Source organism: Danio aesculapii, chromosome 1 (genome assembly GCF_903798145.1).
Source record: "Danio aesculapii chromosome 1, fDanAes4.1, whole genome shotgun sequence".
In the NCBI taxonomy this organism is placed as follows: Eukaryota; Metazoa; Chordata; class Actinopteri; order Cypriniformes; family Danionidae; genus Danio; species Danio aesculapii.
The window spans coordinates 62,155,602-62,169,359 of NC_079435.1; the positions used below are offsets into that span (position 1 = coordinate 62,155,602).

At 37.4% G+C, this 13,758-nt stretch overlaps 1 protein-coding gene across 3 annotated transcripts in view; it reads left to right on the top strand.

Moving 5' to 3' along the window:
• Positions 1-13,758, top strand: part of gart (phosphoribosylglycinamide formyltransferase) — a 39,769-nt gene that overhangs the window by 2,206 nt on the left and 23,805 nt on the right. Inside the window, exons 2-8 of one of the 3 annotated variants that reach the window (XM_056463756.1) lie at positions 2,231-2,383; positions 4,371-4,466; positions 5,120-5,294; positions 7,399-7,510; positions 9,819-9,887; positions 13,216-13,341; positions 13,753-13,758. The exon at positions 13,753-13,758 is cut by the window's right edge and continues 82 nt beyond it. In XM_056463756.1, the coding sequence (XP_056319731.1) occupies positions 2,236-2,383; positions 4,371-4,466; positions 5,120-5,294; positions 7,399-7,510; positions 9,819-9,887; positions 13,216-13,341; positions 13,753-13,758 (732 nt within the window). In that variant the 5' untranslated portion in view covers positions 2,231-2,235. The remainder of the gene's footprint in view (positions 1-2,230; positions 2,384-4,370; positions 4,467-5,119; positions 5,295-7,398; positions 7,511-9,818; positions 9,888-13,215; positions 13,342-13,752) is intronic. The other 2 variants (XM_056463747.1, XM_056463763.1) reach the window with 2 other exon arrangements.

Genomic DNA, 13,758 nt, shown 5'->3' on the forward strand with positions numbered 1-13,758 from the left:
AGACATTTTCGCGAACGAAAATGACATCGACTGAAACTTTCTGTCATACACCACGCCCACCAAAAGGGTACCCTTGGTAGTCAAAAACCAGTCCTGATAAATGTGACCCGTACCTACCCGAACCCTACCGTACTGTACCAGTCAGTGGAAATGAGCCATTATAGACCATTTTGAGGAATGTAAACAAAAACAATGGTCCCAACATATTTCCTGTTTTACATTTTTAATTTCTGAGAATCCAAAAAGAGTCACATAAATGTAAATATTCATAAATAATGCTATGACAGCTAACGCAAAATTATGATTGAATTGCTTCTGGTTACAGCTATGAAATAGTTTGATAACAAGCAGGAACTGTTCACGGGCCAATGACATGACCACTTTGAAATGGTCTAAAGCTCATGCGATCAAACGCTTTACAGCTTGAGCTGCAGAAATGATATTTTCATGTCCGTCCGTCCACATTTTCTGCTCAGTGTTGCTCCTGTAGGTGTGTCTGTACATGGAGGTGTTGTGTAATCCTGCTGGACGTTTCTGTGATTAATTGACGATACTGAAAGGTCAGCAGCAGTAGATCAGAATGAATGTGCATCGCTGCGTCTCATAGGTCAAACACTTCATGCAATTAAACCGCCTCTTTAGGACAAATATAATAGTGAGAGTGACATTTTACAGAGACGGCCACCAATAAATCCCAGATTACAGGAAAGTGTTCGCTCTGCAGAAAGATGATCAACAGTTTATTAAATTAAGAGATTTATTGATAATCATGACCCATGCTAAATAAAAGCTTGTTTACATAATTATTCTGTATAATTTATTTATATGAAGTAATTTCAGGTCTTTAAAATTTAAATAATTCAACATAAACACAGGAGTCGGAGAAAAATGCTTATTTTTAGGGATATTTCAGATGACACTAGAGGTTTTTCCATCTGAACTCTTCATATACAAATACACACATTCAAATATATGTGTGTGTATATGTGTTATGAATACATATACATGTGTAGAAATTAGTTTTACATTTCTAAATATTATATATATATATATATATATATATATATATAACAAATTTAATATTCATGTAAATAATTGTAAAGAGGACAAGGAAGCAATTCACACAACTATAAGAGCAACTGTGAATAAGTGCTGTAGGCAAGTTTCAGGTGTGTAAAGTCTAAGAAGCAAAGCATTAGTAATGTAAGTTTTTTTTTTTGTGTGTGTGTGTGTACGTAATAATTATACACAGTCCACGCACATATATTATTTTAATACAAATAAGCATATTTATGTATAAAAAGTTTGTTTACATATCTGTGAAATATTTATATATTATCCAATCAGAGATAATCAGACATAAACGAGGCAGGGAAGTTATTTTGATTAAACCGCTTGGTCCCACCCTCACTTCAGTAAACACTAATCAGAGAAGAGATTGAGGCGGACATTTTGGAGGTGGACATTTTGATTTACCTGATTGATCCCACCCTCAGTCCTGTAAACACCAATAAAGGACCGATAAAGGAGACAGGGCAGTTATTTTATTTAAATTGTTTGGTCCCGCCACACCCCAGGAAACACCAATCAGAAAGGAGAAGAGAAAAGAGGCGGGGCAGTTATTTTAATTAAACAGCTTGGTCCCACCCTCACTTCAGTAAACACCAATCAGAGGAGAGATAAAAGAGGCGGGGTATTTTTTTTTATTTAATCGGCTTGCTCATGGAACTTTTACACCAGTTGACCTTAGAAAAAATATGATATACTGTAAGAAGTTGTACTGATATGTTTTTTCTGACTCGGCAACCTGTTTTAGATCTTATAAAGAAGATATACCCTTCAGTTATTTTAGAAGTGTAGAACTTTTACTTATTTATATAAATTTATATCTTTTACTTAATATTATTTATTTGTATTGTCTTTAAATATTATTCATAATTTTTATTGAACCTAAATGGGCATATGTGCTTTTTTGTTGTCTAAAAATAAGAATTGTACTGCATACTTCATATCTAACATGTCCAATAAAAATACTTTGGATTGAACAGCTTGATCCCACCCTCACTTCAGTAAACACCAATCAGAGAAAAGAACCAATAATGGAGACAGGGCAGTTATTTTAATTAAACAGCTTGACCCCGCCCTCACTTCAGTAAACACCAATCAGAGAAGAGGTAAATGAGGCAGGGCAATTATTTTGATTCTCTAGCATTTGTGTGTGTTTCTCCAGCAGTGATGATGTCTGAGCGCGTGCTGGTCATTGGAAGCGGCGGACGGGAACATGCGCTGGCCTGGAAGTTTGCTCAGTCTCCTCACGTCCAGCAGGTCCTCGTGGCTCCGGGAAACGCAGGAACCGCAAACTGTGGGAAAATCTGCAACTCTGGTAAGAGCTGATTACATCTGACGCTTCAGTAATGCTGTCAGTGAATCAATTAATTTGATAAAACATTAAATAATTAAGTATTAAAGCTTTTAAAAGTAAATATGTGCATGCTGTTGTTTTTCTTAGATGTATATAACATTGTTTTGAAACATTCTTCTACAATTAGTGTTGAATGTGACTATTATTGGCCATGAAAATATTGCAGATGTTATTTTAGCAATGTGTGACGTGAGTAGGCATGTGCCGGTATCACATTTTCATGCTGCGATTAATTGATTGAGCTTTTATCACGGTATACGGTATTATCACGATATTGTAATTTTACTAGAGAAACTTCAGTTTCGTCAACTTAGTAACTTTAATAACTTTTTAATTAACTAAAAGTACTTCAAACATTTAAATACAAATAAATATAAATAAAACAATACACAATATAAAAGTAAACTTGAGCAATTATATCAAAGTGAATGTGCAAATGGAAACCGTCTTCAATCAGCAATCGTGGAATGAACTGCCAACTATTCCAGCATGTTTTATGCAGCAGATGCCTTTCCAGCCACAACCCAATATTGGAAATCACCCATACACACTCATTCACACACACTCATACACTACAGTCAATTTAGCTTATTCAATACACTATTCACTCAGCCTATATTCAATAATAAACATAACGAAAACTGCCTGCTAATGCATGGGTAAATCTTCAAAGGGAACAGTGTTACATTTTAACCTTTCACCTCATCCTGCTTGCTGTTTCACTATCTAAACAATGAAAACATAATATAAGTCAAATTTGCTTCATTTTGATATTTGATTTACACTGTCTCTTTTGCAGAATATCAGTTTTAATAACCAATAATGGCCATTATAACAGTATAACGTACATTAAATTTAAACGATAAAGGTAAGCAATCAGTCAATGTGCAGATTCAGTGTATGTGGTTACATAAATTAATATATTAGCTTATCTTTGCACTCAGCCAAAACAGTTAACTGAGAACAAGTGATTCAAAAGACATAAGAATTGTTAGATAGAGACAACAAGATGAATTCAATATCATGTTTAACAACTATAGTGAGATGAGATCATCCAGCAGATGAACTGTCTGACATGGACTAAACTCTCACCTGGGGTTTATGCTTACCCGCTGAACTAGTGGCTGCAGCTCTGGGCAGAGAGTGTGTGGTCACGTGATTTGCGTTTTTAGCCGTGTACTAGAATGAACAGAGAACTTTTCAGAATCGCTAAATGAAACGCCGGTGTATTTCCCGCGATTTCTCTGCGCTCCCTTGCGTTTCTTCTCTCTGACTCTCGACTATTTTGACAAATACACACAGACGACGCACGCTCACACGGAGTCCAAAATAGGAGTTTGTGATTGGGCCAGCCAAATGTCAATACCGAAAAGAGCCAATGGGCTGCACAGTGTCACATGGGCCGGCCCGGTCTGTCTGTCCGGGAAAAAAAGCATCTACTTTCAGAGAGTCACAGATCACAGCAGCGTCAATCAATAAGGCAGAAAAAAACGATAGGCTGCTAAGCCTTTTATGGGCCGATCAAATCATAAGACGATGATCAGCCCGGCCCAAAAAGTACGTCGGCCCACCGGAAAAGTGCCCAGTCTGCCAGATGGCAAGTCCGCCCCTGCGTGTGAGGATTATAGCGCGGTGGCAGCGGCGCCGCGCACACAGGGCTTCTACATGTGGGGATTGTTTACATCAGAGTGCGCATCAGTTCTGCGCAGCATATACGCAGTGTTTCTTCAAGTGGTTGATGGAAAATAAGCTAAGGCGTGTTCTAAGAATATAAATTCGGATCTATTATTTTTCACGGTATTTTGAAGTGCCCGCGATAACAATATCGTGCATATTCATTACCGTGATTTATCGCATTACCGAATACCGGCACAAGCCTAGACGTGAGTAAATCTAAATAAACTGTATGCATGTGAATAATTGATGATCGTATGTGTTATTTTTGCAGAGGTGTCCGTGAACAATCATTCGATTTTAGCTCAGTATTGTAAAGATCATAATGTGGGTCTGGTGGTGGTGGGTCCAGAAGTTCCTCTGGCTGCTGGTAAGACTCTTCATCTGTTTATTATCATCATATTAATGGATGACAAATTATTTTATGTCTATATATCCCATTCTGCCCCTTTTACAAGACGTAAAAAGGCCTCTCTGCTGTCTCTAGAGTGTGTGTGTGTTTGAGTATTAGCTGTAAATAGCACACAGATAATGTTCTCCAGCTCTCTGAAACTGACCCTTTTAGGCTTTGATCCTAATTGTGGTGTTTTGGTGACTGTCGCTTTAAATGCAAATGAGATTGTGCTCTTTTCAGAAGAGGGCGGAGCTACAAATGCCTATGTGTCAGCATAGTGGCAGGTTTAAAACAGCATTAGTGCTGTGAGTGCTGGTCAGGTGTGTGTGTGTGCTTCACGCTTCTATCAGTCTATGTCGCTCCTGTCGCTGTTCATCTAAAACTCCACATCTATAATCCTCTTAGTCTATACTGACATTATCTTCAGCAGCTCAAACACTCTAATGGCTAATGGACAGACGGCTGCTTCTCACTCAGGGCTGCTGTTTATGCTAATGAGATGGGCACGAGTGGGCGGGGCTTTCCCCATCTGATGAAGCGTACAAAGGGAGAATGTCAATCCAATAATGTGTACTCATTTATGCTGAGCACTATACAGGTGTGTTTAGAGCGCAGTGTGTGTCCCGCAGGTATGGTGGATGACCTGACGGGCGCTGGTGTGTTGTGTTTCGGGCCGTCGGCGAGGGCTGCTCAGCTGGAGGCCAGTAAGAGTTTCTCCAAAGCCTTCATGGATCGACACAACATCCCCACGGCCCGCTGGAGCTCCTTCACTGACCCGCAGCAGGCCTGCGCTTATATACGAGAGTAAACACATGCACTGAACACCATCATGAACATGCTATCACTTAGTACATGAAGGAAATTATGGACATTTGAGAAATAGGTTGTAGATGCAGAATCGGCCACTCAAGACTTGCATGCTGCATTATGGGAAATATTATAATCACGATTATTTTTAGTCATAATTGTCATCATGCTTATTAAAACAATATATAGATAGTTTTTCCTCCCTGTAAATAAGGTTGCTATTACACCTTTAACGGTTGGTAAATTTCACGATTCATAATACTGAAGCAAAATTGAACAAATTAAAAAAACAAAGTCACAATTATGGAAAGACAGAAAAATACAAGAGAATAAAAATATGAAGTCGACCTCTTCTTAACAGGGAAAACCAGCACTGATCAAGAATGCATGATTACAGTGCATCTGGAAAGTATTGATAGCGCTTCACTTTTCTCAATTGTTTATGTCCAAAATGGATTAAATTGATTTATTTCCTCAACATTCTACACACAATCCCCCATAATGACAATGTGCAAAAAGAGTTTTAGAAGTTGTTGCAAATTTATTAAAAATAAAAAAGCTGAAAATCATATGTACGTCAGTATTCACAGCCTGTGCTTAATACTTGATGCACCTTTGGCAGCAATTCCAGCCTCTAGTCTTTCTGAATATGATGCCACAAGCTTGGCACACCTGTCTTTGGGAATTTTGGCTCATTCCTCTTTGTAGTACCTTTCAAGCTCCATCAGCTTGGATGGGAAGCGACAATGTACAGTCATTTTCAGATCTCTCCAGAAATGTTCAATAGGATTTAAGTCTGGGCTCTGGCTGGGCCACTCAAAGACATTCGCTGAGTTGTTGTAAAGCCACTTTATTGATATTTTGGCGGTGTGCTTTGGGTCATTGTCCTGCTGGAAGATGAACCGTCGCCTCAGTCTGAGGTCAAGAGCACTCTGCAGCAGGTGTTCATTCAGGATGTCTCTGTACATCACTGCATCTTTCCCTCTATCCTGACTAGTCTTCCAGTTCCTGCTGCTGAAAAACATCCCCACAGCATGATACTGCCACCACCATGCTTCACTGTAGGGATGGTATTAGCCTGGTGATGAGCGCTGCCTGCTTTTCTCCAAACGTAATGCCTGGCGTTCACTCCAAAGAGTTCAGTTTGAGTCTCATCAGAGCAGAGAGTTTAGTTTCTGATGGTCTGAGAGTCCTTCAGACGCCTTTTGGTAAACTTCAGGTGGGGAGGGTCTTCTGTCTGGCCACTCTACCATACAGGCCTGATTGGTGGATTGCTGCACAGATGGTTGTCCTTCTGTAAGGTTCACCTCTCTCCACAGAAGAATGCTGGAGCTCAGACAGAGTGACCATCGGGTTATTGATCACCTCCCTGACTAAAGCCCTTCTCCCCAGATCACTCAGCTTAAATGGCCGGCCAGCTCTAGCAAGAGTCCTGGTGGTTCAAACATCTTCCACTTATGGATGATGGAGGCCGCTGTGCTCATTAGAACTTTTAGAGCAGCAGAAATGTTTCTGTAACCTTCCCGAGCCTTGTGCCTCAAGACAATCCTGTCTCTGAGGTCTACAGACAGTTCCTTTGTCCTCATGCTTGGTTTGTGCTTTGACATGCACTGTCAACCCTGGGACCTTATATAGACTGGTGTATGCCTTTTCAAATCATGTCCAATCAACTGAATTAACCACAGGTGAACTCCAATGAAGCTGCTGAAACATTTCAAGAATGATCAGTGGAAACAGAATGGACCTGAGCTCAATATAGAGGCAGTCAATACTGATGTACATCGGATCTTTCAGCTTTTTTATTTTAAATAAATTTGCAACAATAGGAATGTGGAATAAGGCTGTAACATTAAAAAATAATGTGGAAAAAGTGAAGCGCTATCAACACTTTCCGGATGCACTGGATATGCTGTCATGGCTTTACAATCAAAAAAAAGTCCTTATAATGGAAGTCAAGGAGACAAAAACAGCACCAACATAAACAAAGAGCAGTCAATCTGAACAGTACACAAGGGTTAAAGGTTATGTCAGAAAAAACACTTTAGGATGCACCTATAGAGTAATTTTTCTTCTCTCTGTGTCTGTCTGTCTGTCTGTTCAGTGCTGATTTCCCAGCTCTGGTGGTAAAAGCGAGTGGTCTGGCGGCTGGGAAAGGTGTGATCGTCGCTCAGGATAAAGACGAAGCCTGTCAGGCGGTTCTGGACATCATGAAGGTCAGACTCACTGCAACTTACATCTGCAGCTTCTGTGTGGAGACGGCAGAATGAATGAAATCTGCCTTTGCGTGTTTTACAGTTCATCAAATAAATCAGACATTTAAAGGGATAGTTCACCCACAAATGAAAAATCTCTCCTCCACTTACACACACAAACCTATTTGAGTGTCTTTCTGCTGTTGAACACAAAGGAAGATTTACTGAACAGTGCTGGAAAATGAATGCCTGAATCTGTTTTGGGTGAACTGTCTCTTTAAGTCTGAGAACTTCTGCTGCACTGTAAAGAAAATGCCTGCCTTTTAATCTTTAGTCAAGTCAAATGAACTTTTCTAGTCATCGCAACTTAAATCAAAACGAAAAATATTACGTTAAAATGAGTTGAAACCTGATTTACTTAATAAATTAACTTAAAGTATCATAAAAGCATTTATAAACTGTATAAAGACAGTATTTTTTACTGCATTTAGTTTGTTTATGAACTGTTTATTGAATAAATGTAGTGATGTGCAAAGATTGGTCACGTTAAAACACCTCAAAAATAATAATTTGTATTTACACATGTAACGGAGGCCCGGTAGTTAAATAGTCAGACGCTAGAGGCCATGGTCTTTAGCCTCCTTGTTAGAGCAACCGACTCCCATGCGAAAGGTCGCCGGTTCAATCCCAGCTCAGATCGGTTTTGGCTGGTGTAGCACCGGCAGGGTTACACATATACCACCAGGCTGTTGAATGCTTGATTCTGATTGGCAGAAAAGCATTCTAATTATTGTCTGATAAAGGCACAGCTAAAGTAGTTCTGGCAGGTTTAGAGCGCATTACAGCTCCATATCACTCCGCTGAATGATCGGAGATACAACGTCAGAAATCACATCAGAACACAACAGGAGGAGGAGATGTGGAGGACACTAGTGCTACACACAGGAGATGCTTGAGGAGGACACACACCTGACAAAATAAAATAATAGCTTCACCATATCAACATTACCTACCACTTTTATAGTATATTTATATGTACATTATTTTAAATGATATTATGTTAATCCAGTGGTGGCCAAAGTTGACAGATCTGTCTGTCTGTCTGTTTTTCTGATGGTCCATCTATCCATCCTTTTTTTTATTATATTTTTTTTCTCCAAACTGTGATTCTCATTATATAATGTTGATGAAGCGTGCTCTGAGCAAAACAAACATCAGATGAAGTGTGTCGTGCTGCTTTGATATTCTCTTTTAACAGCAATTAGAGCAGCACATCTCTCTGGCAGAGTGTCAGTGTATTTCCAGAGAACTTCAGCAATAATATTCTCCATTCCTGACAGTGATTATTACACACACACACGCACACACACACATGGTGTCTTTTGTTCATGAGTGTAAGTAACTCAGTTTTGAAGTATTGCATGAGAAGCGAGTGACAGAAATGACAAATTAAATTAAATGTAAAATTAATTAAAATGTAAAAATAAAATAAAACTTAAAAAAAAAAAATTACATTTGAAATTAAATAAAATTAATTATTTAAAATAAACTTTAAATTTAAATAAAATAAAATTTTATTTATTTTAAATATTAATATTAAATTAAATTTGAAGTTTATTTTATTTTAAATATTAAATTAAATTTGAAGTTTATTTTATTTTAAAAATTAATATTAAATTTGAAGTTTATATTATTTTAAATATAAATATTAAATTAAATTTGAAGTATATTTTATTTTAAAAATTAATATTAAATTTGAAGTTTATTTTATTTTAAATATTAAATTAAATTTGAAGTTTATTTTATTTAAAATATTAATATTAAATTTGAAGTTTATATTATTTTAAATATAAATATTAAATTAAATTTGAAGTATATTTTATTTTAAATATTAAATTAAATTTGAAGTTTATTTTATTTTAAATATTAAATTAAATTTGAAGTTTATTTTATTTTAAAAATTAATATTAAATTTGAAGTTTATTTTATTTTAAATATAAATATTAAATTAAATTAGAAGTTTATTTTATTTTAAATATTAATATTAAATTTGAAGTTTATTTTATTTAAAATATTAAATTAAATTTGAAGTTTATTTTATTTAAAATATTAATATTAAATTTGAAGTTTATTTTATATTAAATTAAATTTGAAGTTTATTTTATTTTAAATAATAAATTAAATTTTAATTTTGTCTTATTTTAATCTTTTATTCTACAATTTACAGATGAATATAAAGTTGAAGCATGCATTGCTGTTGTTGTTTGCATTATTATTATAGCGTGTTCTTGTTGAATGAAAGTCTAGATGTTGTGTTTTTCGCTCTCAGGATAAGGCGTTCGGTTCAGCGGGAGAGACTGTGGTCGTGGAGGAGCTTCTGGATGGACAGGAAGTGTCTGTAAGTGTTTCCTGTTCAGACTGATGATCATGATCACACAGGCTGTGTCCGAGACCGCCTAATATTCAGTAGGTACTGCATTAGAATTTGAACGTACTACTCAGACGTTAGAAAAGTACGTTGTATCGAACATACTACATCCGCCATTTTGTCATGGTCATGTGACCTACCTGCGTCAGTTGTGTCGCTTCACTCCCATGCATGAATTCTCTTGCGGGGCATCATGGGATAGCGCAACGTGCATGGGATGCACACTTCAGAATCTCGCCAGAAGTAGTAGGTCATCCGGGTATTTCTTGCATACTGATTTTCCAATTCTATGAATTCAGACAATTCAGCTTGAGCAGTAAGCAGACGCAGATGAAGCGTGAGTGATTTACATGTGAAGTCATAGCAAAGATGCGATGTAGACATCTAGTGGCGCTTCAGACTGCAAAAGAAAGCAAACGGAGCTGTGGAACAGACAGGTGGAGATGAGATTGGTGTAGGGACGTGGCCGAATTAAAGGACGTTATTTGTGCTTTACATGTGTGGCTGGTATTATGATGTGCATAAAAATCGCTAAATTATTTAGTTTAACTCTTTCCCTGAAGTTAACGAGAGAAAATGATTCCTTGCCATTGAGTTTTACGGCGATCCGTGTTTTAGGTGTATTAGAGTAGGGGAAGCCCTAACACAGGGCTTTTCAAACTGTGGGGCGCGCCTCACCAGGGGGGTGTCAGCACCTATTAAGGGGGGGCGCGAGACATTGAGACGTGCACTTGAGTAAATTATTATGGCGATTTTTATGTGTTCACTAGAGGTAATATGATTACCGTTAGCTCCACATCTAGGCACCTGTAGAGTTTATGCGTTCCAGTAAAATATATCCAAATGAAATGGACTGAGTGCTTTTTAAAACGAATGACGGTGAATGAAAGTCAAACTGGTGAGCCGTCTGAGGAAAAAGTGCTCTTCTTAATCAAATCAGCAGGATACCCTTCTGGATCTTTCATTTTAAAGACTACTGACTATGTTTACATGGACATCTGTAATAGTTATTTGCCTTAATCTGAATAAGACAATAATATAAGTACGTGAAGTGCTTTTTGAATGTTGCATTACCAGGCTATTCACATTTCCTGCAGAGTCTCATGTAATTTTGGGTGTTTCATCTTCAATTTCTCGACTTTAACTGCAGTTCGGCAGTTCAACTTTCACTCATGAACATTTCATTCATGCCCCCGTGACAAACTGGGGTATTAGACAAAAATATAAAGGACTGGTGGAAGAGTGGTGTTTTATTGATGCGGCACGTCGAATGGAAAGAAAAAAACTTCTGCATTTAATGATGTGTGTGTGTGTGTGTGTGTGTGTGTGTGTGTGTGTGTGTGTGTGCGCGCACATGTTCGGTCCATTACTGACAGCCACGTGTGTGGATCTTGTCACAAAATGTGGCAAAGTCCTACATGAGGGTAATAGTTTGACTGCAGTGTTTACTTCAATAATGCCACTAATATATGCATACTCCACATGTCTTGAAGGGCACCCATGGTAAAAAAATCCAAAAAGTTTGAAAACCCCTGCCCTAGCACATGTCCTATGTGTGAAAGCTGCACAATTAATTGAAAAAAGATGGCGATCTCGATCCGACCCCCTAGACGATCTTAATCCAGCATTTCTACGATTCTGCCAATCATATTTTCAAGATCAGGAGAGAAGCAAAGGCGGCTGCACGAGTCTTTTCATTGTTCCACATACATTGCTCAGCGACATGGACACCTCCAAATGATGTTGAAAGAGTCACATACTGTATTTTAAGGTATAACTCACCTAAAAAGGTCATTTCTGTCTTCATATATTGCTGTATTCACGGCCGGGAAATCACACGTGACGTGAGCTGCTGACCGTGAGCTGTTATCACAGAGAGGGCGGGTGCGCAACCTACTTAATGATAGAAGTATGAACAGCACTTAGCATTGAGAATGAAAGCGAAAGCGTCACATCATTTAAATAATCATATCGCATTTTAGAGTTATGACTACGACAAGCATTTGATCTGTTTTTTTCTTTCATAGCGAACACACAGTTGTGCATGAAAATAAAGGTTCACAGTGTCAGTATAACTACTCTAGCCTATATAATGTTGATTTTACCTGTGAATTAAATGCTCTAATAATGTTGTCAATGACAGATTGCAAGCATATATCTCATAATTCAAACATAACATAATTCAACATCAGAAGTATTATAAATAGAATAGAATTATTTATAGAACCCAGTAGACCTACACATAATATTATTATTGTTGTTGTTATCATATGTTTGAGGAAAAAACTATAATAATTGCAGACTCATATTAAGCTTTATTTTACATCTACAGAATCGTGAGAAAATCCTGATCTTTCAATTCAATTCAATTCAATTCCCCTTTATTTGTATAGCGCTTTTACAATGTAGATTGTGTCAAAGCAGCTTCACATAGAAGGTCATAGTAAATAGGAACTGTGTAGTTCAGTTTATTCTTAAGCAAATTCTCGCGATTCTCATTGTAGCCAGAATCGTGCAGCTCTAATGTGTGTGTTTATGACAGGATGTCATCCTCCGGGGAGTGAAATCTGAGAGAAAGTAAGATCATGTATAAAAATAAGAGTAATACAACCTTCCTTTGGCTTAATCCCTGCCGTTTCAGATCTCGCCTTGACAAGAGACCAAAATAAAGAAGCTTTATTTTAATGATTGTGCCATTAATCATTAATCAGATTGCACACCTAACACAGTAGGCTACATAATATGGTGAATACATATAATGTTTTACATTTATATATATTATTTTAATCACAAAATTGTCAGCAAATTTCTGGGTGCTCAATCACAAAACAATCGTGAAAAACTAGGGAGTCTGGTTATATAATGACTTGCGTATTTACCCTAACTTTACCCTAGTTAACTTAGTGAAGCCTTTAAATGTCGCTGTAAGCTGAATACTAGTGTCTTGAAGAATATCTAGTCTAATATTATTTACTGTCATCATGGAGAAGAGAAAAGAAATCAGTTATTAGACATTAGTTTATGTTTAGAAATGCGTTGTCTGCGCAATAGCCTAGTGGTTATCGCGCTGACATATGGTGCAGTAGCACGTCAGGGCGTCCTGTGTTCAAATCCGGCTTGAGGACATTTCCCTACCCCCCTCTCTCTCTCTTCAACTTTACTTGTCTCAATACTGTCCTATCTAATAAAGGCCAAAAATAAATCTTAAAAAAAAAGAAATGTGTTAAAATCTTCCTCTCGTTGAACAGAAATTGGGGAAAATATATATGAATGAATGAATGTTTCTGTTGTGTGTCAGTGTTTGTGTTTCAGTGACGGTATGACGGTCGTAGCGATGCCTCCAGCTCAGGACCACAAGCGTCTGCTGGATGGAGATATGGGTCCGAACACCGGCGGGATGGGGGCTTACTGTCCCACACCACAGGTTACCATGCTTTTACATCCCAATGCACTGCTTTTACATTGATTTCCGTTTAAATGTGCTTGACTGATGTGTGTGAACGTTTGTGTGTCTTTTGCTTCATATTCAGCTGTTATTTACACTGCAGTTGCATGAATACAGTGACGGTGAAATACAGTGACATACATTTAAGACCATGTACATTTAAATACAGTCTGTACATACATGTAGACAATACATTTGTGAAAACACATGCATTATACACATGCATAGATGCAAATACACAAGTATTGTGCAAGAAAAGACTTCTAAAGTACATTATTGACTGTTTATTTATTTATTCAGAGTGATTGTCATGGTTGATGATGTCAGCCTTCGCATCATTAAAACTGCAGTTGCTCAGATGTTGTTATGCACAGTTGTGTGTGTGTGCAGGTTTCA